This window comes from Protobothrops mucrosquamatus, unplaced genomic scaffold (assembly GCF_001527695.2).
Source record: "Protobothrops mucrosquamatus isolate PMUCROS unplaced genomic scaffold, P.Mucros_1.0 scaffold472, whole genome shotgun sequence".
NCBI classification, from domain to species: Eukaryota; Metazoa; Chordata; class Lepidosauria; order Squamata; family Viperidae; genus Protobothrops; species Protobothrops mucrosquamatus.
The window spans coordinates 312,570-338,840 of NW_015386793.1; the positions used below are offsets into that span (position 1 = coordinate 312,570).

The 26,271-nt window shown below is 36.5% G+C and overlaps 1 protein-coding gene across 1 annotated transcript in view; it reads left to right on the forward strand.

Moving 5' to 3' along the window:
• The window catches only part of CUNH1orf21 (chromosome unknown C1orf21 homolog), a 113,469-nt gene that overhangs the window by 65,805 nt on the left and 21,393 nt on the right, over positions 1-26,271 (forward strand). Inside the window, exon 4 of the mRNA XM_015816638.1 lies at positions 25,051-25,127. Coding sequence (XP_015672124.1) covers positions 25,051-25,127 — 77 coding nt within the window. The remainder of the gene's footprint in view (positions 1-25,050; positions 25,128-26,271) is intronic.

Here is a 26,271-nt window from a genome sequence, read left to right on the forward strand (position 1 = left end):
ATCGGACCTCTGAAAAGTATAAGCATGCATATGTACTCAGTACTTGGTTTGGGCCCCTTTTGCAGCAATTACTGCCTCAATGCGGCGTGGCATGGAAGCTATCAGCCTGTGGCACTGCTGAGGTGTTATGGAAGACCAGGATGCTTCAATAGCGGCCTTCAGCTCTTCTGCATTGTTCGGTCTCATGTCTCTCATCTTTGTCTTGGCAATGCCCCATAGATTCTCTATGGGGTTCAGGTCAGGCGAGTTTGCTGGCCAATCAAGCACAGTAATCCCACGATCATTGAACCAGGTTTTGTGGCTTTTGGCAGTGTGTGCCTCTCCATTCTTCCTCCACACTCTGGGTCCTTGGTTCCCAAATGAGATGCAAAAGTTGCTCTCATTAGAAAAGAGGACTTTGGACCACTGAGCAACAGACCAGTTCTGTTTTTCTTTAGCCCAGGTAAGATGCTTCTGACGTTGTTTGTTGTTCAGGAGCGGCTTGACAAAAGGAATATGACATTTGAAGCCCATGTCCAGGATCCGTCTGTGTGTGGTGGCTCTTGATGCACTGACTCTGGCCTCAGTCCACTCCTTGTGAAAGTCCCCAACACTTTTGAATGGCCTTTTCCTGACAATCCTCTCCAGGCGCGGTCATCCCTGCTGCTTGTGCACCTTTTTCTTCCACACTTTTCCCTTCCACATAACTTTCTATTAATGTGCTTTGATACAACACTTTGGGAACATCCAACTTCTTTTGCAATTACCTTTTGAGGCTTTCCCTCCTTATGGAGGGTATCAATGATGGTTTTCTGCACAACTGTCAGGCCAGCAGTCTTTCCCATGATTGTGATTCCTACTGAACCAGACTGAGAGACCATTTAAAGGCTCAGGAACCCTTTGCAGGTGTTATGGCTTAATTAGCTGATTAGAGTGGGACACTTTGAGCCTAGAATATTGAACCTTTTCACAATATTCTAATTTTCTGAGATTGTGGATTTGGGGTTTTCATGAGCTGTAAGTCATAATCATCTCACTTATGACACATCACGGCTTGAACTACCTTGCTTTGCATGTAATGAGTCTATCTCATATATTAGGTTCACCTTTTAAGTTGCATTACTGAAATAAATGAACTTTTGCACGATATTCTAATTTTTCGAGTTTCACCTGTATATAAGCATTATATAAAAGTCTTGATATTTATAACTCATTTTGTTATTCTTGACCATATAGAAAATAAATATCAAAAGTTTCATTTTAGTACTACCATTAAAAGCAGCTATCTTAAGAATTGATTGCACTAATGTGGTCATGAAACAGCAGCACGATCCTTTAGGATTCAGGCAGGAACACCCATGAAGTCATTTAATATTTATTTGATTTATTTGATTACTTTGGATGTGCATTGCAAATTGCCTGCTGACAGACTTCTCCGGTTGTTAATGTCTTTGAAAGAAGGCCATGACAGTCAGTCTACTGTAGTCTTAGGCAAGTCAGGTTTTATCAAATAGCAAACTGGGAGTGGGAGTGAGATACCAAATATCTGATTCTGCTAAAGGACGTTATGCGGTCCTACCCTCTTATTTGTCACTGCCCATTTAATGCTGTCTTTCACTTCAGTATGTGATTTCTAGCTACCAAAAAACTAGCTGTGTTCTCCTGAAGAATGGAAAATAGGAAGAAATTTATCTTGGGATTGATTTTTAGGTAAAAAAAAAATTAGGTAATTTTTTTTAGATAATATGGCTAAAATAAAGATCCTGCCTTTAGAGATATGCAGTCATGGATTTGTTCAGGAAGGGTCACCTGCTAGACAACCTTGTCTGGACTTGAAAATTAAGCAAAGTCAGGACTAGTTAGGTTAGACTTGAAAGCCGAAAAAAGTACCACTTAGGTATTGCTGCCAAGTAAATTGCATGATGGAGTCTATCTAGTCAATCAAGAGCTGAGTTTGGCTTAAGTCTGCCTCTATCTTTTCATCATACATGTAGCCAAGTCTTGCACAACCTATCAATTTAAAATTTTGTTACTCTGAAAAGCAGCAACCTTGTATCATGTTTCTTTTTCTATCCTTCTACAATGTCATTAAGCTTATGTGACATCTAATCCATGACATAATGTTCAAACTTCTATTTCTGTAGCTATTCATTATAGGAAGGAAAGTAGAAACATTTCATAGGGTTGCAGTTTTAGGTGCCAACAGGCAGCCTATTTTTGAAAAAAAAAATGTAAGACATGTTTATTAAAGTCAGAAATCTGCGTAGGCATGAATTCTGTTATGAATGCCCGGCTATTAGAAGAGAGCTTGTCTATCAACAATATTGTCAGTGCCTGGAAATGTATTCTTTATCTTACTAATTTCATGCCTACATCTGTTTGCCGTATATTTCCTGCTTTAAGGAAGTATTTAAAAATAATTAGCAAAACATTGATATGAAACATTTTAACTCTTTTCTGTAGGATTTAATGAAGTTGTTCTGGGAACTTGCCAACAGTGAATAGATGAATCCAAAATGAAGTTAATAAACTATATGTTAAAAAGTGCCTTGCTTATGGCAAGCAGATGCTAGAAAATAATTATGTATTTTACCGTGTGTCTCATTCTGTTCGATTACAGGATACCCAAAGTTGCTTACAAAATGTACCAAAGGGCTCCAACAAACCAATTCCAAAATATATCACAAAAAAAACCCCCACACTTCATTTACAATAATAGTGCTAATGAAATCGCCACCCTCTGAAGTTTCCTAATTAAATGGATGCAGCCATCCAAAGCAAAACAAAACCTGCAGAAAAAGTTTTTGGGACAAGTCACGTTTTATTAAATTTACCTGGGGGAAAGCCCCAAACTATACACCTACAAAGAACATTGCCCAACCAGATTAATTTTATGGGGAAATTTATCTTTGTAAATGACTCTTTCTGTCCAGATTTCTGTACTTCCAGAGATGAATCCTGAATGAATCCTTTATAATGTTTAGAAAGCCACTGATCCTCAGCTACTCGAAGCATACTATAAGGTTAAAGAGCACCACTCAACATCTGTCAGATAAAGATAAATTTTGAGAGACTTTTGCATAAATCACAGATACTAAATATGCAATAAATCAGGACTTCCATAAATTCAACATTCACTGGGAGGTTTTAAGACTGATTTTTTTTTCTTTAGTTCTAATCCGATTTTCTTCTTAAAAGGGGAGGAACCCATTTGTATTATTTGATCTCCCCTTTGTTTCCTGATGAGTAAATAGAGCATTTGTTCAGAAATTTTATTTGAAACTTAGTGTTTGATCTTGACTAGGTAAACCTTATTGAGATGTGTTTTTTGGCAAGCTGGTATGTAGTGATGCATAGATAAATTGTCTTTAGTGATAGCAGCAAGTCATGTTTAATAATGGAGGTGTAACACTGATCCTTCTCATCCAGAGTGATGAAATACACAGTAGTACATTTGTCTTTTTCCCTCCCTTGCTATAAATAGTGCAGTCCACCAATTGCTTAATACATCTCGTGTGAGGCTAGTAGTGTATGAACCAGACTATGTCTGCCTTTCTTACGCTGTGTTGCCACAGAGGCTGGCAAATACTCATGTGTTAAATGTAAACATTGCATAAAATGTATGCACGGATTGAATGCACAGTGATCCAAACTGCATCCTTGTTCTCAGTTCTATGTAGGATAATTACTATTCATTTGAGCTTATGTATGTCTAGTTATGAGTGCATGACTCATATGCAAATGTTGACACTGTGCATTGTGTGGGTGGCTGCAGTCCTGCACCTTCTGTATGCCTAGACATCTGTAGATTTGGAAGTACTCCAAATTGGTGCTCAAGATTGCTTCATGGGCTTTAATAATGCTGGTGTGTTGGGATATGTTAAAGGCACCCTGAATGAAGCCTTCCCATTTTCAATCCTCCCATCTCCTGCTCTTAAGACAGCACCACATGCGTCTTTGTATCCTTATAATTTTATCTGTAATGCCTTGCCATCTGGTGTCTCTCAGGCCTCATTACTGCCAGCTTTGCAGGAAGCTCTGAAGATTTATTTGTTTACCTGTACTTTTCCTTGAATAAGCCTTACAGTATTGCTCTGCACAGGACCCCCGCTGCCCCCCCCACTACAACTGGGGTTTTGGTTTTACTTTTCTTAATGTTACTGTAACTTTTGTACCATATCGGTCTGAATTTCTTCAAGACATTTTATATATAATTTAATTATTATAACTGTATTATAATTTAATGTATTAGAGGCAGTCCTGTAATTTATAGTAATAGGCAAAAAAAATATAAAAACAGTGAATACGAATATAAAAACCATAGTAATAAATATCGTAAAAAAAACACTTGTGGGTTGCATAAGTAACAGCTGGTCATAACCTAGATTTCAGATGTATAAAAATGGTGCAAGATCATTCTCTAAACCTCGGTGCAAAATGAAACATTATTAGTATCAAAAGACTTTTAATACTTTGGGGGAGCAAAGTATTCCCAATTATCACTTTTCATAAGAGGAAAAAATGGCAGTCAGTCCAACTGAAATCAACTAGCCATTTCCTGGGCAGTATTACAGAAGTGGCTTGACATTGCCTTTTTCAAGGATTTTTAAAAATAATTTCCAGTCTAATACTGTATATGGGTCTAGAACTGTCTTCCAAAAACTGGCCCTGCCTAGCTGCCACAAGCAGCCAAAGTTGGCTAGGTGCTGCCACCTGCTGATATCCATTGGATATACAGCTTCCTTTGTAAAAGGGTGTCTATGGAGATCCTCTGTTTTCTGGGTCATGGTTGTCCCAAAAGGGCCTTTTCAAAAGGGAATTGGACTTTCCAGTGCTTTTTTTCTAAAAAAAAAAAAAAAAAAAAGGTGCCGGAACTCACACACATCATACAACCCGCCTTGCCTACCCTACAAGGTTCCATCCAAAAAAGGTGCCGGAACTCCGTTCTGGGCGTTCTATGAGAAAAAAAGCTGTAAAAGTCCTGGGACTTTCTTTGTTTTTCCTTGAAGACATTTCACTTCTCATCCTAGAAGCTTCTTCAGTTCTGACTGAATAGTGGAGAATGGAAGAATTGTAAAGGGGTATTTGTAAAAAGGTATTTACAAGAACATTATTTGTATTGCCACTCTGACTCACTGTCTGCTCTACTCTGCTGAAATTAGAGATAAGGTATGAAAACTGAGAATGGGAAATGAAGAGATATAATAGGGAGGAAGAGATATAAGATTGCTTTCCTCTCCCCTTGAAGTCATCACATTCTACCTAACAAATTACTTTGCTGCTGTTCTTTTTTCTTTTCCTCTTGGCAACAGCCACCTCAAAGATTACCTTACTTCTGTTAGCTTGAATGTTCATTATGAAGCAATATGTATTGTGTAACATTTATTTAAAATAAATGTGGGGCAGATGAATGTCATACTTTGGAATTCAACATTTTCATGTCATTTAAAATTCATATGTCAAGGTCCTGTCACATAGCCTTGTCTGGTCTTATGTTTATCAGATCCATATAAAGAATGTGTCGGTTTTAAAAGTTAGAACATATATTGCTCAGTTCAGTGAAAGAGGCGCATTCTATATATTTTTACTTTGTGTTTCTGAGATTGTTGTTTTCAGCTGTAATTGTTGCTGCAGAAAGCATCTTTAGCATCTTTCTAGCCTTAAGTACCAGGTTAAGGGATCAAGAGCTTTCTTCAGAAGTATAAACAGTATGCATATTATTCTCTCACTCATGCTTCATTCCTGAGAAATCTTGAACAGATCCCCACAGAAAAGGGAAAGCAAGCAATTCTTCTCATTTTTCCACAGCAAGCAGCTCATGGTCTGCTCTTCTTAGATGCTCACTAGATCACCATTACCCACTGGGATTGATATCAAGAAACAAGTGCCCATTTCTTGCTGGCTTATTGTGGAGTCAAAGCAATCCACAACCAGCTATGAATTAAGTGAGCCCCTTGTAACATAACATGTCACCATTGTTTTTTTAGGCTGAAGATTACATGGTTGCCCATCATACTGTATACTCTGCATAACTGCTCAGAAAGCAGTGGCTCAGGAAACAGTGCTGAAAACACAGGATTACTCTTAAGTATATAGCAACCATACTATAAAACAAGGCAGAACCTAAGTCCCATCTATGAAAATTGAATGAGAGCTCTACAGAGTCAGTGCTTCTCCCCCCCCCCTTAGTATTGGAGCACCAAAAGGAAAATTGAAAAGAGAATAGAATCGGTAGCTTTTATTTTCCTCAAGGGTAGAAGACTTGTTTTAGTAAGTTCACCCAGCTGAGCTAATCACCGTAAACAAGAAAGACACGATGTAATACTCCTGGAAAAGGTTTGAAGATTAGCTGTTCTGGGAGGAGAAAAAAACCTACATTATTAGCAGGTTGGCTAACCACGATCATACACAGGCCTATGCTGAATAAAAAAGACAGGAGAGTGCAATTGCTGATCATTGATACTTGGCCTTTTTATCCTACATCTACATTTATTTTAAGAAACACAAAGGCATACCAAGTCTGAAGAAGAATGATTTTAAAATGAATCTTGTTTTGAATTAAGTGGAGAATTTGTATCCTCAGAAATCCAGGTTACGTCAACTTGTTGCTTTGTAATTATGGACAGTCTGTATGACAGTCTGTACTAGCAAATGAGAAGCCATGAATTCTTAATTATGAAAGCTGGCCACTAACTTTGGGGCCTCTCTTAATCCCATCTATTTCACAGAATTGCTTTCGTGGGGAAGACAGGTGAGAATAGTCTTATGTCATTTGGAGTTGTATAAAATGAAGGTGGGACATATAATCATCAACAGCTAATCTTTTTTTATGTAACTAGGGAATGATGATCTAGAGCAAGGCTTTTCAACCAGTGGTACGGGTACCACCCGTGGTACATTGGCACCTGGCAGGTGGTACGCGACCATCCTAGAAAAGTAGTGGGGGAGAGGAATGAGCTGAACCGGTAGCAGCATCGCACAAGCCTGACCAAGAGATGGCTGGAGCTGCAGGGCTGTCAGGTCTCAGCGGAAGCACCAGGATCAATGCCGCTTTCCAGCTGATCGGCGCTTCTTTAGGGCTGTCAGGGCTCAGTGGAAGCGCCAGGATCAGCGCCAGGCTCCAGCTGGAGCTTGGCGCTGATCCTGGTGCTTCTGCTGAGCCCTGAAGAAGCACTGATCAGCTGGAAAGCGGTACTGATCCTGGTGCTTCTGCTGAGCCCAGAAGAAACGCCGATCAGCTGGAATGTTGCAGCATCTCCAGAGTCTTGTGATTTATATTCAGATGCTTGGCAACTGCTTCATATTTATGATGGTCACAGTACTTTATATCACTTTTTTCATTTATTTTTTTTTGGTCATCAAGTTTTTGACATCTTGCTAGGTGACTGGTGGTACTTGGATGTTGCCATATCCTAAAAGTGGTACAATGGGTGAAAAGGTTGAAAAGCCCTGCTCTAAACCACATTCTTTTTAGTTCTATGTTTATAATGGTTGGTTCTTTTTGATTTTTCTAAAATTGAAAACACTGAAATGAGAATTACTTTTCTTCCCAAACCAGAGAGCAAGGTAGCCAATGCAGCCTTGTAAGCCAGAATGTATTTACAAAGGCGCTCTTGATAATTGATATGCTCATGGAAAAATATAACAGATGATGAAACAAAACTTGAAGTACTCTGTTTAGCTGACACCAAATCCCTAGAAAACACTATGCCATGTCTGTGAAATACTCAAACTTCAAATTGCAAAGTATCAATACATATCTTAAAACATATCAAAATGTCTAAATATCATTTAATAAGAGTGGTTTTTCATGATTGCTGAAAATGAATCCTCCACTCTTCTGCAGGATTTAAGTATAATAAAAAAAATTAGTTATTGTAATTTTTTAATGAACATCCAACAATTTTCCAGAGATCTGGTAACTTAGAAATGCAAAAAACCACCATGTAAAATAATTATTGTAATTGGAATGTGTTGCAAATGGGGTAATAGGCTATGGTTTCCAAGAATAGAAATGGGAAATTATGAAAGATTTGTAATGGATATTACTTCCATCCCAACCTAAATTTAAAACTTTTTGTGATTTGTATGGTATGTCTAATTGGAATGCATAATATTTTACCAAGCTAGCAGCAGTGCTTAGTCAACTTTGGCTGATCTTGAAAAAGCTAAGTAACGTTAGTACTTGTATAAGAAACTACAAGGAAATCCCAGAACTGTAGGCTAAACTGGAAAGTTTAAAAAATTATCCCAGAATAAGGTATTGGCAGATATTACTGCCAAGAAAACTAAAATGTGTAAAAGCTTGACCTCAGTATGCTTATTTACTGTATATACTTGTGGATAAGCCAAGAATGTTAGATGTCAAAAAATACCACCAAAATTGCATTCAACTTCTCTCTGTGTGTGTGTGTGTGTGTATGTGTATGTCAATGACAGAAAAGTCTGAGTGTAACTAGAGTATTCTAGATCTCACAAAGGATATTACATAACTATTTTCTTAACTTATGCAAAATGAATGGACTTCCTTGGTGCATAATTGTAGAAAGCATCATCGGAAGACCACTGCATGTTGTCAACCCAAGGTAGCATCAAGACAATGGATTTCTGCCCTTTACTACAGTGAAGGGAAGGTGATGAGTCCCTGACTGAGCTGGGATTGAAATTGCCTAGAAGCACCGTCTTCTCATTCCACCCTGTGTAGAACTTGTAATTTTTCATGATTCTCAGTGCAGCGTCACAACTATTTTGCTCAACTTTTCTGAGTAAAGAGCTTGAATTGTTTTTAATGGTAACTTCTGTGATCTTCCTTTTTTCACATAGCCTTGATGGTTAGCAATGCTGCATGGTCTGTGGCAAGTACAGACACTTATTTTCCATGGGAGAAAAAACTTTATTCCTGGAAGACAGGAACATGAACAGGCAGGAACTAGAGCAGGGATAGGCAACCTTGGCTCTTTTGAAGCCAAGGTTGCCTACCCCTGAACTAGAGGATCACACAGAAGCCCTCTGCTGACCTTAACCATGCCTGTCATAGTTTGGTTCTTTTATATTGGACACAGAATCCAATATTTAAGGGAGTGCCTTGAATGGGAAAACTACACACGTGGATACATACCAGTCAGAAACTACTGGTATTTTCAGATATTTAATTATAAGCCTTAGGGTAGGCTCAGCTTTGCTGATACTGGGGGATACATGCTGGATGGTGAATTCTGGAAGTTCACACCTCTTAAAAGTTCCCAAGATTAAGAAACATTGGTCTAGGGACTTTTCTTGTTTCAATATTGATAGTAGCAAACCAGAACTTTTTTTTAGCTGTTTTTATTGCATATATATAGAATGGAATTCTGAACCAGAGATATACAGTATATTAGGGTATTTTCCCTTTCAAGCTAGCGTTTCTCTTAGGTTCAAATCCTTTTCCATCTCTCACAATTTCCTTCTATCACAAGTCTACCCAGGTTTCAAATCAGGGATGTGAAACTTCTAAAAAAAATTGCAAAAATAAGAGCAAAAACATTTCCCCATTCAAAATAGAGATTTTGAGGAAAATAGAAATGTATGCAAAACATATAAATATATGTGTGTACAAATACACAAACATTTTAGTTGTACAGCTTATGTTCTTATAAAAGGATGCTTAAGGTATGAAATGGAAATGTATAGCTTATTAAGACAATAATAAAGCCTTATCTGAATTTATTTTAAATAATTATTTTCATTATAAATGGGCCTACAAGTTGGTGAAATCTACAATGTAGGGTCTCTTCATTTTTGCCTATTTATAAAAAAAAGCAGAGTAATAAAAAAGTTAGCTATAAAAACAGAACAATCCATCTACACTCAAGAAAGGAAATTATGTATTGGACAGATATCCATATCACTAAATTGCGGTGGGGGGGGAGGGAAGGAACTAAGAGTTTTTTCATATGTGCATTTTATTATTTTATCACCTCAACAGTTTCTGTTTCTTCTAATCCTTTCTTTTTATAATGTTATCATTTTCATAGAAATATAGAAACCAAGGTCCTATGTATGCTGAAAATTTTGTTTTTATACTTTAACATATTTCTTATGTATGTTAATGGTTGGAACACAAAGGAGGAGAGCATCAGAAATAAAATACTTACGTATACTATTTTAGCATGCTTTTTTCTTTTTTTAGTATTTTTAAATAATAGCGAACATCTTTGGCATTAAAAATATATACTACTTTTTCATATCATAAAAACAACTAAATGCACTTTGGTATAATTTCTCTTTAATGTTATACCAAGCACCAATTTTATAACTTTCCTGGTCCACTTATTGTTATTATCTTTTTTGAAACTATGTCCTTATTACAAATAAACTAATACATTACAGAAAAGCATATTTCTTGGTTTGGTGTGGATATTCTTTGAGACCATTTTCTTTAAAACCTTAACTATTACATGTATTTTTAAAGAAAAATATTAGGAAATATTTCAAAATCCATGTATTGCCAATATACTACTAAATCTCTCATGTTTGTTTGTTTGTAACCTTAAATTAGGTAAAATATTGCACATATTTAAGTTACTTCAAACAGGCCAACTTAAAGTATGTGCCAAAAATCCAGGACCTATAAGTTCTGTGGGCTTGAAATTTGGCAAAGTTGCGGCCACTTCACTGCTGATGCACTGCAAAACTGCTGCTGTTAGTTACGGTCACGTGATTGTCATTTCCAGTGTTCTTTGCTGACTTCTTACAAAGAAAGTCAATGGGGAAGCCAGCAGGAAGTTGAAAATTGCTTCTGCTCTCATTATTTTTTTGCCCTTGGCCATTCTGTTTGCCTGTTTAGGCAAGGAAATATCTGTGAAATGATAACTCAATGGGTCATGGGTTGTATGGTGTGTGTGTGTATGTGTGTATGTACATTCTAATATTTTGAATGGTCTCTAAAGATTGTGGAAAAATTAAAGATCTTCATATTTTCATATCTTACATCCTAAAATATGCCACTGGACAATTGAATATCACTTCCACTATAGTTGAGGTATGATAGCCAAGTTCTTTTTTTCTTCATCTTAGATCAGGGGTGTCAAACTGCCGACCCGCAGGCTGACCACGTCATGACAAAACCACGTCCACCCCATTGCCAGCAATGGGGAAAAAGTTCCGATACGTCACGCGACATCACATGACGTCACGAGTTTGACATGTCTGTCTTAGATGCTCACATATTTTCACTATTCACCTAATGGTATGCTTGTAACACTTTTTTAAATTGCATACAGTCACTTTCTATCTAAATATACAGAAGTCTAAACATAAGTCATCAAGTGTTAATGTGAACATGATTTTAGGCAATCATTTTCTAAATTTATTAGTTTTATCAAACTATAGCATGACCAAGAATTGAACAGTATTGGAATGTTAAGGTTGCTGCAAGTCTAGTTTCCAGTGACTGAATTAAATGGAAGTAAGAAAGTACAACCTGGTTATAACTATAAAGAGAGCAAAACTTGTCCCACACGTTCTCCTGAACATTAGTGTCAAGGTTCCTGTAATACATAGGTCTTTCATTTCCTAAACCCATTAGCTAATAATAGGAGTATTTGCACTTGAGAGGAGAAACCATCCATCTCTGTAAACTGTGTCATTTCTATAACCTCAGTGATATCACCTTTGGTTGATTAATGAAACAGAATAGAATTTAGATAGCTGAAACCTAATATGAATTTAAAGACTATTGTAGACTACAGTACTCTAGATCAGGCTTTCTAAAGCTGAAATCACTAGAAGTTATGAGACTACAGCCAAGGTGATGCTGGATGTTGCCTTGAAATTCTTGGGGTGGTAGTCTGACAGAACTAGTGGGCACTAAAGTAGGAAAAAATGAGGTAAATAGCCACTGTGGTATTTGATAAATATTTCTCCATTTTGTAACTAGTTGGAAAAAATGAGTGAAGAGGAAATGACTGTTGGGAAATTACATTCTACATGTTGAAAAAAAATCCTCATGAATAAAATATTTTAGAACCATGAGGACATTTTTGAGATAATTCTCAGCTGTAGAACAGCATGTCCTATTTGGAGCTTTCTCACAACATTGTGTTAGGGTCAATGATTTTTAGGTCTTTAGCATTTAACAGCCCAAATCTTTTAGGAGGCTAACTGAATTTATGTTTATGCATAAATCATGGTCAGCTTCTTCAGTTTCTCCCTTTTATGGTTGTTTATGTTTTATTTCAAGCAAAACTCATCATAGCAGCTGTATTTTGATCTAATTTGGTATGGTTATTCAAACGTATTTCTAAATCCATGTGCTTCATTTATATGTAATTGCCTTTTCTCAGGGTACCCTCCAGGTTGGAAGTCATCTGGAATTACTCACAGGGATTGGGATCTCAGAAAGTAGGAAATTCAACAGACCCGAACAGGAGGCTAGATTTATTTTTGTAACTTTTTTTTTTTTTAAAATATCTAACAATCTTCCAAAGCATCCTCAGGGCAAAAGGTAATTGCTTCATTTAAATTAGCAGTTGTCATTTCAAAACAGAGGCAATATCCCTCTTGGGCTGCTTGGCATAATATGGGAAGGGGATGTCTTACAAACCAAACAAAAGGTATAACTATTTCAACTGAGTTAGAATGAGATGGAATTGTGATTTTAATTTGTTCAATACAGAATCTTTGTTGGTGGTGTTTGTTTGTACATTTATTTTTTAGTATTGTAAATTCTGCCTCTTTAATAATGATGGCTTTCTGTTAAGAATTTAGTCTTTCAGCAATGAGCCTCCATGGTTTTTAGATCTCTTTTTCTCTAGCAGTATTGTTTCATACTCTCCAAGGCAGACTCTAGACAAAGAGAGTAAAGAAAAGTGGGATGTAAAATAAGTAGGCATACTTATCTTGAAAAGAAAAGAAAAGAAATACCTTTTTCTACATTGGACTGAAGTTATCAGTACCCTTATTTAAAATATTGACATTTCCTTGTGTTTCCTCCCACTATTTTTACAGTCTATATTGCTCCATACCTGAGTCTTTAAAATGTTTTCCTTGATTATTCTTAGAGTGGAAGGATTTATTAAGATATCAAATAAAACGAATCCTCAGATTCCTTTTTTATTTTTAATTTCATCAGGCCCAATTTTTGCTTTTTTTCCTTTGAGTTGTAGTTACATTCAGTCATGATTGTAGACCATCAGTTGGGCAGTTGAAATATGCTTAAATGCAACAGTGCTCACATAATGGGTTTTCATTATAATATCATATTTAAAAGAACTTCTATTGTTTATATAATACAATACTATTTTTTTATTTTGAGATTTATTCAAGAGCTAATCATGTTTTGCTAGTTTGAAAAAGAGATCAATTCTAGCAGAAAAGTTAAACATGATCATTATTGTTGTATACAGAAAGAGAAATGCAACTAATACGCTAGGAAATAAAACACAAAGTGCGTTGGGAAGGCATGACTGCCCTCTGGAACAGTGAATGCAGCCTTTGCAAATGTAAATATATACATCATCTACAGTACTAGACAAATCATGTGAGTGTCTTGACATTCCTAGGCAATATACAGTCCAGTATAATAATATAATTTAAATAATAAAATAATTACTCAGTTTTAATTGCTATATTTAGATTTAGATGTTAGATATTTATATAAATTATAAATTAAATTCTTGTATCCAAGCAAGATTCATTATGCCATGAATTTGTAAAATCCTTTTTACTGCCTTCTGCTACCGCTTGGTCTGAATTCTATTTATTTAAACTATTTGTAAACCATTTTCCCAATGTTTAAATGTATTTTAGGCTATTCAAACTATTTTTCATATTTTTATGAGTCTTACATCTTCTAATATGTCTTTTTATAGTTGTTTAATTGCAGAAGCCTTCTAAGGCATAATTTAGAAGCTTGTAAATATGCCGTTAGTTTAAAGTTGCGTTCTACTAGTTTCCTCCAGTCACTTTGAATCAGGAAATTTGAATTAAGACAGTGTTCAAAACCAGAGCTGGCAAATGGCTTGTCAAAAGTTTTCCACAAAATTTGTGGGCTGTAGACATTGGATGGCTAATTTTTCTGAGCTTTCCAGAAAAATCTTTCCAGGTCCTTGGTGTGACACTGTTTTGGACTCATATCTATTTACGCTCAACCGTGAAATCTTGATAGATATAAAGACTGTCCTGCTAATGAAAAAATTTCATTTCATTGTTGTGTCTCAACAATTTGCATGTGATTTCTTGAGATGGCAGCTTACTATGATTTGTAAATAAAAAATGTATTAAATATGAACTGCAATTTTGAAAGAAAAGAAAAGGCTTGTTATGTCTTATAATGATATATACAGACAGATATATCCAAAGTTGGAAATTCACTGCCAAATGCAGATACACCATAAAACATTTATTGGAGTTCTCTCCATTTTTCCTGTTGTGTTATATAGAATAAGTCTATTTGTCTTTCTATCACGCCTATCTGTCTTCCTCAAGAAGTTAACAAATTCCAACTGCCTTTTAAGTTTGGGGCAGAGCCATAGAAAAAAAATGCTGATTGTCTGTTAATCTTTTAGTCAGGATATAAAAAAAGGAAATACTTGTTTTGCATTTTTGGGGAGTGTGAAAACAAGATATGCAAGGACCCACAGCCAATCCAGGTATCAATATGATTTATTTGGTTTTGATTTTGCACAAATGTGAGAAAACCCAATTTATGACTTAATGTTAAGCATGAATCAGACAATTATAGCTTCAGCGTGGATTAGTTTGAGCTACAAACCTAGCTATGGTGTTCAAGCATCATAAGTTGGTTATGCTCCCAGATGTACATTATGCAGCATCACAAATGATAAACTTCAAAAATAAAAGAATTTATAAAATAACCAAGAGATCTTGTTGCAATAAATCCATATCAAAGAAAATCTAAGTTGGATATTGCTTAGTATTTTATTTCTTTCTTGTACTCTAGAAATATTACAAATTAATATTTACTCTCATTAATGAATAATTAGAACTTAAATCTTCTTCCAATTTAAAAACTCAATTGGTAACAGTTTGTAAATTCCTCTGAAACTATTAAAAGAAAATGTGCTAATGAAATGTAGTGCATAAATGTTTTGGAACACAAGCAGTTTTCATGTCTTGTTCAAGGGAATGCCCTGTGGAGCATCGTGGTTTTTTGGGGGGAATGTAAATGGTCCAGGGAAACCAATATTTGACTCCCCTGATCCAAGAATACAAATAATGTGGACTTCCATCATCTATTATTTATCAAAAATTTCTAATACATCTTAAGTGGCTTTAAAAATCTACATGGAAGAGACAAGTTTTAAATAAAGCTCTGCAGACTGCAAATAATAGCAAGTAGCCCTTTTAAAAGCTGAGGGGGAAAATGATATTCTAGAGTTTTTCTGATTTTTAATTCAGACACATTTCTATTTTTGCTGTAGTTTCCCTTTTCATGCTTTCAGGCATTCTGATATTTTAAGTACATAAAAGAGGCACAAGACTCCAGTCTCACAAAGATTACCAATCTGTTTCCTGTTTTTGAAATCTATAAGCAGTTCTTTGTTTGGCTTGTAATGGGACCCTTAGTCTGGTGCAAGGGGAAGGGAGCTGGATAATTATTTGTTCTCCAAAGTATAAAGTGCAACCATAAAAGATATTTTAAAGTGCTTTGTGTTGCTGCACTGAGATGCTCCTGGCAATAGCTGTACAAAACCTAGTACTGAAAAATGAAGAGGCTTCATCTTTGCCTGAAGTGAATCGGTTATGAGGTATCCTTTCTTCTTTAAATAAAAACTCACTGTAACAGCAAATTGTGAAGCGTATTTTCTAAGAGCCCAGGGCAAAGTGCACATCAATAATGGAACTATGCCAAGGTCTATCAACTCATGTCATGGCAGTGTATACAGGCGTCGACATGACGCCAATCATACTATACCATAATAATTACCTAGAATGATTGCATAGAAAACAAGTAATGATCTTTTTTTTAGAATGCTGCGCTTTTTCAGTGACTTTGTTGACAAAAGGACATTAGTCTTGGCTCTGCTTATGATCCTGGGCATCTCTGTGCTGGGCCTGCCAATTTAGGAAATTATGTGCAATTCTGGTACTAAGCCATGGCACCATGTGATACCCGAATGTGTTCTCATAAGTCTCTAAACACCACTTTGTTGTAAGTTTACAGCGCAATCAATACTCTCCAGTTGTTTTGAGCTGCCTGTGATTGTAGGAAATGAAGGATATGGCCCTGTGTAACATGAATATCGTTCTGGCAGGCTGACACCTTAATTACTAGAACAAAATAATTGTTCATGTAAACACTTAAGAGAAGGAAGTAGGAAAAGAATCTAACAAGAGCACAGATTTATATTTAGATCATCCTGTTATCACTGGCTTTTATATAAGGACAAAACTGCAAAGAAAAAGACTATAAAACTGCCATTTGTCTGAGAGTAGTTTTTTCTGTTCTGTGGGAATGAAAGTGTTCAACAAAGTAGCATGAGCTTTATGAGTAGGAGATATCAGCTTAGTCTCCAGTCTTTAGAGGGAACAATCCTTTCTTGAGCCTTGTCAGACCTGACTTCGCATTGCATACCTTTGCAACTAACCAGTAGCTGACCTTTGTAAATAAAATGTGAAGAGAGCTATCCTTATGTTGTTAAACAAACCTTTGTTCTCTTTGTGGCTAAACATCCTCTAGTGTAATGCTTGTTTGAAGAATCCTTCCACAGCTTGTGTCTAAGTTATTAACAATAATTATATAACTTTTGAAATGTTTATAAGAGATATTTGACAGTTCATCACTCTTTTGAGAAAACTAGTAAGAATACAACTAAGACTGATGTATTGGCATTGTGATCCAAACTGCTATCTAAAATGTATCTAGTATTTTACAATTGTTGGGTTATAAGGAAGAGATCTGTAGGAAGTGAGCAGCATTTTCTTTAGATTTTCCTTGGGTTAGTTTTGGATACAATAAAGAAAACATAGGAATGCTTTGCACGTGAACTTCTCATGTATAATGTCAGGTGGGTTTCAAAATATAAAAAATTGTTCCACTTTGGTCCCTTCCATATGGATTGTTTTTCAACTTCTGTAACTCCCCAGCTAGCATAACAAAGGCTGGGAAGATATGCCATGTAGTTGAAGAAGCTCCCATAGTATCATTTAAAATCTGACAATTTAAGGAAGAGCTTTCTCTAATATTAAGGAAACTCTTAATGTTGTAGAAAACTAGGGAAGTGAGTATGGTTCAGATAATGTTATTAAGAATGAATGGGTCCATTGTGTATCATTAGAGCGGAGAAAAAAATAGATAATGAAAATTCCAAGATAGATCTAGAAAAAGAATTGTTTAAAGTGAGAGGATACATTTTTTTAAAAAATGATTAGAAAGCACTTCATCATAGTGATGTTGCTTTGCTAATAGCATCTGGCTACCTAGTTACTGCTGTCTCCTAATATTCTTGAAATGTTCACATGATAAAGCTACACAAATGCAAGGGATGTATTAATTAGTTTATCTTTTTATAATGGTTACAGAGGAACAAACAAGTAGTAGTGGCATGTCTGTTTCTTTGCGTGGTAAAATGTTTAAAAATGCTAGTAGGAAAAACTATTTAATCATTAGCAAGCAGCATTAAATCTTCCCTTGAGCAGTATGTCATTTGTTTTTTGAAACTGCGCTGAAAGATATCTAAAGCAGAAATCAGAAATATTTGCTCTGAAGAATCCTGCATTGTTAATGTGAAGTTGTCAGTGAGATCAGATCAAGCAGTAAGTGTATGAAATTCAGTACCGTGGTTTATTATGGAACTTTTATTTCATCTAGTGGGACTAAATGCTAACTCCTCTTTTTGTGAATATTTTCAGCAGCAGCAAAAGTCAGTTTAGCCATTTTTCAGTGCCAGTTTTACAAAGGCTCCCTTCTGCAGGAAGCATTCCTCTCAGTCCAAACAGATTTCATTTAGTTTCACGGAGGTTGGAATGTAGCTAAATCTGGTTGACTGTATGGTATCTTACAACAGTGTTCCCACTAGGTGGTCGCTGTTTGAGGATATCCTAGAACAGATGGCATCATCATCTAGCTGATGTTGGGTGATTTTGAAAACTTAAGGAGGGCTAGTATTGGATTGCAGATCAGAAAAACAACTCAGAAAGGAAGAAAAAAAAAACTAATAGCAAACAACTTCTGAATTATTACCCAGGAAATATGCCCTTGAAATCATTTTATCAATATGACAGGTAAGAAATATTGGTTTTGCTTCAATTGCTGCTAGGAAGGTGGGTTTTTTATAATTCTTATAGCAAACTAGATGACCATATCAAACTCTGATGTCTACTAGTTCATTTTGTGATTACTGATTTTGTTGGGGTCTTTGATGGGAACCCAAGTCAGAAAAAAAGGTGCAGTAACAAAATAAAAGTACAGAGCAGTAGCAGAAGATATCATTTTTTGGGGGGAGAGGGAGAACATTCTCAGTATTAAGAGGTGTGTATTTTTTAAAAAAAATATTTTTGTTCTCATTCTATCTACAGTGTCACTTTTCAAAATTTTAGAAGCCAAGTGTTTTGCTAGTTTTAATCTATACTTTCTGAGAATTAAGCTATCATTTCACTGTTAGGGCTGGAAAAACCTGTCATGATCAAGTTTCATGTGCGCTTTTTAAAAATTCAACTTTTTTCATTTGTATCACATTTTTAAAGAAAACCAGATGGAATTCCATTTAAAGCTGTCATCTCAAATGCAGTTGCTAGAATATCTAGGGAGACATTGAATGGTTCTTCAGAGGGTGATAATCAAGAAGCCTGCAGGATATTTCCACTGGTTTTAAATAGTCCTTTGGACCTTTGCTGTTATATTTTATGGCATAACCTGAATAATTGCAGTCTATGGGAGGATAGATCATCCAGAAAAGTTTGAGAGCTCCGCATGTGGAATATGGTTCCAATCTTTAAAAGAGGGCAAGTTGATCCAGAAAACTACAGATCAGTCAGGTTGACATCAATACCTGGTGAATACCGTATGTGGAAAAGATAATGAAGGAGCAGACTTGACAGCACCTAGAAATGAACAAAGTGATTACTAGAAGCCAGCATGGGTTTGTTAAGAAGAGGTCATGCCAAACCAATCTTATTGTCTTCTTTGATAAAGTAACTAAATGGACCAAAGTAGATCTAAGTGGACCAGGTCAATACAGATAACTATGCACTCCATACTGTGAATATAGATTTATATACTTAGCTTTCAGTAAGGCATTTGATAAAGTAGATAACAGCCTACTTCTTGGTAAGGTAGATCAATGTGAGATAGACAATACCACTACCAGATGACCAACCGCAGGATGTAGCTGCACAGGTACAGGATGAGCAGTACCTAACTCAACAGTAGTGCCTATGAGACGTCTGTGTGTCCTGTTGATCACCGCTTACGTATGAGTCAGCAATGTGAGCAATCCTATGATTCTATGATTCATTTATTAAAATTTAAATTTTCATGTGTTTTTGTGTACATATATTTGTGTGCCTTCATGCATTCCACAGACACAGCAACAAGCCTTGAAATTTACAAGAAGGATATTGACATGGTAGATAACTTATGTTATTTTATAAAGGAACCAGCAGTCAAGAAATATACCCTGGAGTAACACTTGGACTAGCAATGAAGACTTGGAAATAGTATTGAGATTCTTTTGTGTGTGTGTGTGTAAAATACATGCAACACACATACAGAGGCCAGAATCATTTGGACAGTGGCATTCTGTATAAAATTCTATGGAGGCAAAAGAAGCCCATAATACTGTAAAAGATGAAAAGAAAGAGAGGAAGCGAAGATGGATGGATTCAGTAACAACAGTAATGAATGCATCACTGAGAGTCATGAAAAGCCAGACTGGGGACAACTCATCCTTGAAAGAGTCTATCTGTATGGTTGCTAAAATTATGTGACCTTATACCACATAATCATTACACATACACAAACACGCACGCACACACACACACACACTTGTGTGACATAGAAATACAGGCAAATTTGCGACTCTTATTCATCAGTGAATTAATCTATTGTGATATGTCTTTCTTGTGGACAGTTGTTGCTTTTTAAAAACAGTGCAGAACAATATGGTATCATGCCTGCTTCTCCCTGGATAAACTTGATCACTAGCTGTACCAATTTTCTTCTGCCAACCTTTTCTCCCCAATCTACTTAAAAAGACAAATTGGTATCAATTCATAGTCTTTGAGGTACATTAGGATGAGAGTTGCAACTTGCTTAATACCGTCTAATAATCTTTATCTGGAATAAGATTTTATCTTCGGCCCCTTGTGTCCAATACTAATATACTGCACAATTTATTGCACCTGGTACAGATAGTTATTTAGGACTGTTGTCAGCACATAATATATACAATAGTAGTCTGTGCCAAGCTGGAAAATAGATAGAGATATTTGCAAAACAGATACATTACCTAAATTTTAGACATTTTATTGTTGGGAATCATTATAAAGCTAGGCCTGAAGCTGAACAGGGTTGATTCTTTCTAAAAATCATGTTAACAGAATTGCGGGAACTGGGTATGTCTAGTGTAAAAAAGAGGACTGGGGTGACATGATAAGAGTCTTCCAATATTTGAGGGGCTTTCACAGAGAAGACGGGAGGGGGGTCAACCTATTCTCCAAAGGACCAAAGGAAAGAACAAGAAGTAACAATGGAATTACAACAATTATCAAAGAGAGATCCTGCCTAGAATTAAGGGGAATTAAGGATAGAACAGTTAATCAATGGAATGGCTTGCCTCCATGAAATTATGGGTGCTCCATCACTGGAGGTTTTTAAGAACAGCTTAGACAGTCATTTATCCCCAATGGTGTAGGGCTTCCTGCTAAAGCAGGGTATTGGACTAGATGACCCCAACTCTGGTATTCTGTATTCTAAAAAAAATATTCTAAAAAAAAATTAACCTATGTTACTCATCAGCAGTGACATTCCCTACAAGATTCAAAATTCTACAACGTTGCAAACATTCTGGCCTCCATTAGATTTATGTGAGCATCAGCTCTGATGTCTCAGTTTCTCCAAACTGAATTATCTCTTGTTTCATTAATTATATAAAGTGGGCTTAATGAACAGGAATTTTGTACAATATCTGGGATCTGTGAATGGGGCAGTTTGGGTCAAAACAGAAAGGGAACTTCTCCAAAGTAAATGTACCTTCTTTATCAATTCTCCTGTATGCTTATTCCTTCATCTACTAACTATGGCATAAAGAGGCTTATGAACTAGGCCAGTGGTGGCGAACCTATGGCACGGTGCCAGAGGTGGCACTCAGAGCCCTCTCTGTTGGCACGCACACCACCGCCAGCAGCAGGTGCATCAGGCCACCACCGCCGCCCGGAGCAGGAGCCCCACCCAGCACAAAGGAGGCGAAGCGGCTGACTAGCAAGCTCGAGTAGAGGTGGTAGAGCAGAGGTCACCAACCATTGCTGGACTGGAAGAAAAGGGAGGGGGAAGCATTTTGTACTGCAATGGAACGGGGCTAGTACCTGCGTGATACTCAATAGCCCTGCCCCATTCTTGCATGATGCAGTGCCTTATATCTACACCCCGCAGTGCGGTGGCGGCCGTTTTTGCGCCTTGCAGCACAGTGGTCCATTTTCTGCGCCCCCTGTTTTTGCGTGCCAGAGGCGGCACTCAGAGGCGCCTCCCTTCCCGCCCCCCCGAGGACACCTCAATGCTGATGCAGCCCTGGCACTTTGCGATAAATAAATGGGTTTTGGGTTGTGGTTTGGGCACTCGGTCTCTAAAAGGTTCGCCATCAGTGAACTAGGCTCTCCAACATGATACCCAAGGAAGCCACTTTTCTTACAGTCCTGCTGTCAATGCTGCTAACATTGGATGTTTTTGCTTTGACAACAGTTAGAGATGCAACCATTTTCTTCTTATGTTTTACTTTTAGAGTTAGATGATGCTGGGGGGGGAGGAATGTGCATGAGAGTTTAGATAGACATAATAGTATTGGACTTAATGTGTGAACCAAGGTTAATGAAATAAGAGATGATAAGAATTGGCAGGCTGGAGAACTGGAGGGAGAGCCTGCATTTCAAACTAATTGGAGAATGTGATTTATGACTGTTAATTGGAGGAGGGCATTGTGCTTTGATACTATGCTCAGGGGAGGGGAATCCAGTTTTTGGCTTCAACTGTGTTAGTGCCGATGCTATGCTACTCAAATAAAGATTCTTTAAGGTAAACAATGCCTCAAAGTTCTTTGAAGAGTTTCATCTGTCGGAACCATGACACCTGCTTTTCTCTTACCTTTTTATTGTTTCATTTTTTTAAAAAATGTTGAAGGAAAGCACCAGCCTTCTGCATTATCTTTATATCAAAGCATGCCTTTGGGACCTTCATGGGACTCATAATTGTTTCTCAGAAAATAAAAATAATTGGTAGCTACAGCATATTTCTTTGTTTGGAAATATGTCTACTTGTACAGAAAAAGATCAAAAGTAAGGAGAGGCTAAGGAACTAGAGAAGATGATAGAAAGCACTCTGTATCATCACTGCTTTATAAATAGTTGTGTCCCTCATGGCTGCCCTTAGTGAATGAGAAAACTATCCAGCAATCATTATGGGGGAGGGTCCACAACATCTGCTCACAGGCACAAAAGAATGGGGCAACTGCTTAATGAATCCCACTTTATGGTATTGTAATTAAAAAGGAAATGACTATTTTAGAGTAACTCAGAGATTATGCTGTGTAGAAGAAATGTAATACAGTCTACATCATATTTATCCTACTTACAAGGCATGAAAGCCAATGTCATTTTAACCGAGGGACAAAATGCCTTTCCATGCTGCCTGGTGAAGATGAGAGGGTAGGCAGATTGCCCAATGCTCTGGTTGTTAAAGAAAAGCAAAGGTTAGCTATGCTGGTTGTAAGCAAAGCCCAAAGGCAGATTTTGGAGCTGTTCAAAGAGTCACTTGTTTCAAGCCATTTCAGGGGATTTCAAAATAGATTATAGGATATATTGCAGATTACTTGACCTCTGGGCAAGTTCCAGGCAGTCTGTGTACCTTCGCAAAGTATCAAGAAAAGACTCTTATTAAGAAGAAAGGAAAATGAACTTGCTTGAAAACTCAACTTCCATGATTTTATTTCCAGAAAATATTGGCCAAAGGTTAGGTTGTTCCTGTGGTAGTGTAGAACAATAGATAGTTGGCAAAATCCCAGTGAGTCTGCAAAGAAAGAATTTACAGAAGTCAAATCAGGAAAGGATATGTCATTATAGCTTGAGAGAAGAACACTGTAGTGTCAATCTCTGTTAGCTCATCAAGTCTTTTCAGAAAGGAAAAGCCCTCAGTACTGAGAGGAGTAGACTTAATGTATACATGTCTAGCATACCTAATATTTCAAACGGTGGCTTAGAGATGTCAAAAAAATTAAGCTGATCAGGTCAAGTAAGGCCAGCAGGGATCCTGTTTGTTACAGTGCCAGATCTGAACCTCTCTGGCCTGACCTGATCCAGAAACTTTGCTACAGACTTAGCGCTGACGTTCTCTTCTTCTTCTTTTGTAAGGGTACAATAAACATTTTAAGCCTTTCCTAGACTATCAGATCCAGATCTGTTGGTTTTGTAACTCCTGGGATTTCAGGTTTTGTTTTTTTTTTAAATAGTAATTTTATTAAATATAAAGATTAAAAAGATAAAAACTAATAAAAAATTAAGAAAAATAAAATGAAAAAAAAAAAGAAAAATAAAAAAATGAGTCTAACAGTGCTGTCCCAGTTACGGAACCATGCCAATACAGTCACAGTCAAATTGACATGTATTTTTTCATTTTGTTTTTATTTTCTGTCAACTGTAACTCCACATGAGGATGGTGGTACGAAATGGTATGGATCACATGAGATAATGAAGAACAAACAAACATTGATTTGTGGAACTAGATGCTGATTTTAAAACCCTAGTTTTGCAGACTGTTGTCCTAGTGCTCCATTCAATTTCATTAGCACTCACTCCCCACCTCTGTTGACTTGAGATTACTGTCTATCTCTCATGTTTATAAGCATAAAAATAAAAAGCCTGCCCAGAAATGACAATCCCAAGTGCCCTGGGATCAAACGAACATAAGAGATGGGTTGCTCTTGGCATGCTTTATTCTGAGGCTTTACATTGTGCTTCTGAAGAATGAGTGAAAAGGTCTGGTAAGACTGATAGCTTTGAATGAAAATCTACTCGTACTGTTGCTTATCTGTCCCTCAGTCTCTTATTTGCAGTATATGATTTTGCAGCCCTAAGAAATATCAGGCATTAACAGAGAGCTTACAAATAAAATTATCTCACCAGCTGCAAAATTCTTTATTAATGGCTTCCCTATTCAGCTTCTATCTCCAGGTAGTCAAGATGCTTTAGGACTGAAAAATTTGTATGGTTGTATGGGATTCATTGATTGAATGCAGCAGCAGAAAGTGTCTTGATGTTTAAAAAAATAGATAATGGAAATAAAGAGCTTATGGCTCTCAGATACCTTAGGTCTGTTTTATTAAATATTGTGCTTTTGTTTTCACAAGGAAGCACGACTACATTATTCAAGCTTCCTGGTCATTTTGGATAATTTTCCTCAATAAATAAATGAACAAATACAATGTTTTTCAGTTATTTGTTGAATTGGGTTCTTTTTATGTAGGTTGAGGATCTGGGTGGAGGACAGGAGAACAGTCATTTTATGCAGAAATATTGAAAATTTATTTATGCAGAAATATTGAAAATTCAAAGGGCATCACAAACTTTTAAGCACCACTATACATACTATGTAATAGATGTGTTATTGTTCAAATTGTTCAAATTGTTTAGATTCTATGAAAAGGAGAATAAGCTTAACACAATACTTTGACTTGGGTGTTCAAATAGGAGGTTGATCTGTGACTGGTTTGTCACAGATTATCATTTAAACTTGACTGCCTTTTCACGTTTAAACTCTTATATTTTTACATGTATTCTTCATGATTCAATCGAGTCTGATGGCAAATATTCCCTATAGTAAAACCAACCCTCATCAACTTGTGAATATGTATCTTTTTTTTCCAGGAAAAAAGTGCCAGTTCACATGTAAAACTTAAGGCTAATAAAGAGCTTCCAGGATTAGTACATCAACCTAGAGCAAAGTAAGTCCTATTCTATTTTGTTACATTTAATTTCCATTCCTTACCCCTTTTCTCAAACTAAGAGATATTTTTAATATTCTTGATTCTTGGTTATTCTTTAATAGTGGAATGTTGTGCCAGCTAATCAATTTATTTTATATTATTTTAAGGGTAGCTGTTTGATGCTTGAAATGATTATTTTTTTATTTTCAAGTTATAATTTATAGTGGCCACCTTTATAAAAAGTTAAATACAAAAATAAAGCAAAAGTATTTGAAATCCATAAAATTGGCAAACTGAAACTATGGTATAAAATAGATATAAATTGTGGTTTTTGTTCTCTGTGGTTTGGAAGTACTGTACTTATCCAAAGAGAAAATTATGCTGAATCTAATAGAATCAAGATTCTATTATTCTGAATGTAATAGAATCAAGATCACAAGAAATGATACTACCGCTTTATAATGCCTTGATAAGACCACTCTTGGAATACTGTATCCAATCTTGGTCACCACAATTTCAAAAAGATGTTGAGACTCTGGAAAGAGTGCAGAGAAGAGCAACAAAGATGATTGGGGGACAGAAGGTTAAAATATGTGAAGAACGGTTGCAGGAATTGGGCATGTCTAGTCTAGTGAAATGAAGAACTGGGGGGGGGGACATGATATTAGTGTTCCAATGTTTGAAGTCCTGCCATAAAGAAGAAGGGGTCAACCTATTATTCCCCAAAACACCAGAAGGCAAGACAAGAAGCAATGGATAAAAACTGAACAAAGAGAGAAGCAGCCTATAACTAAGGAGAAATTTCCTGACAGTAAGAACAATCAACCAGTGGAACAATTTGCCTTCAGAAATTCTGGGTGCTCTAACACTGGAAGCTTTTAACAAGGGACTGGACAACCATGTGACTAAAATGGTATAAGGTCTCCTGAGTGAGCAAGGGGTTGCATAAGAAGATCTCCAAGGCCCCTTCCAACTTTGTTATTCTGTAAGAAGATGATCCTTACAAAAAAAGGACTAGGGGTTATGTAATATTACATAACAAACTTGTTATGTAATATTCAGCTTCCTTACCATATGAATCTAGGATTCCCAATTTCCTGTTAAAACTAATCCTGAAGATTTCCCTCCTCAAAAACAAATATGTGAAGCTGACATACTTGTA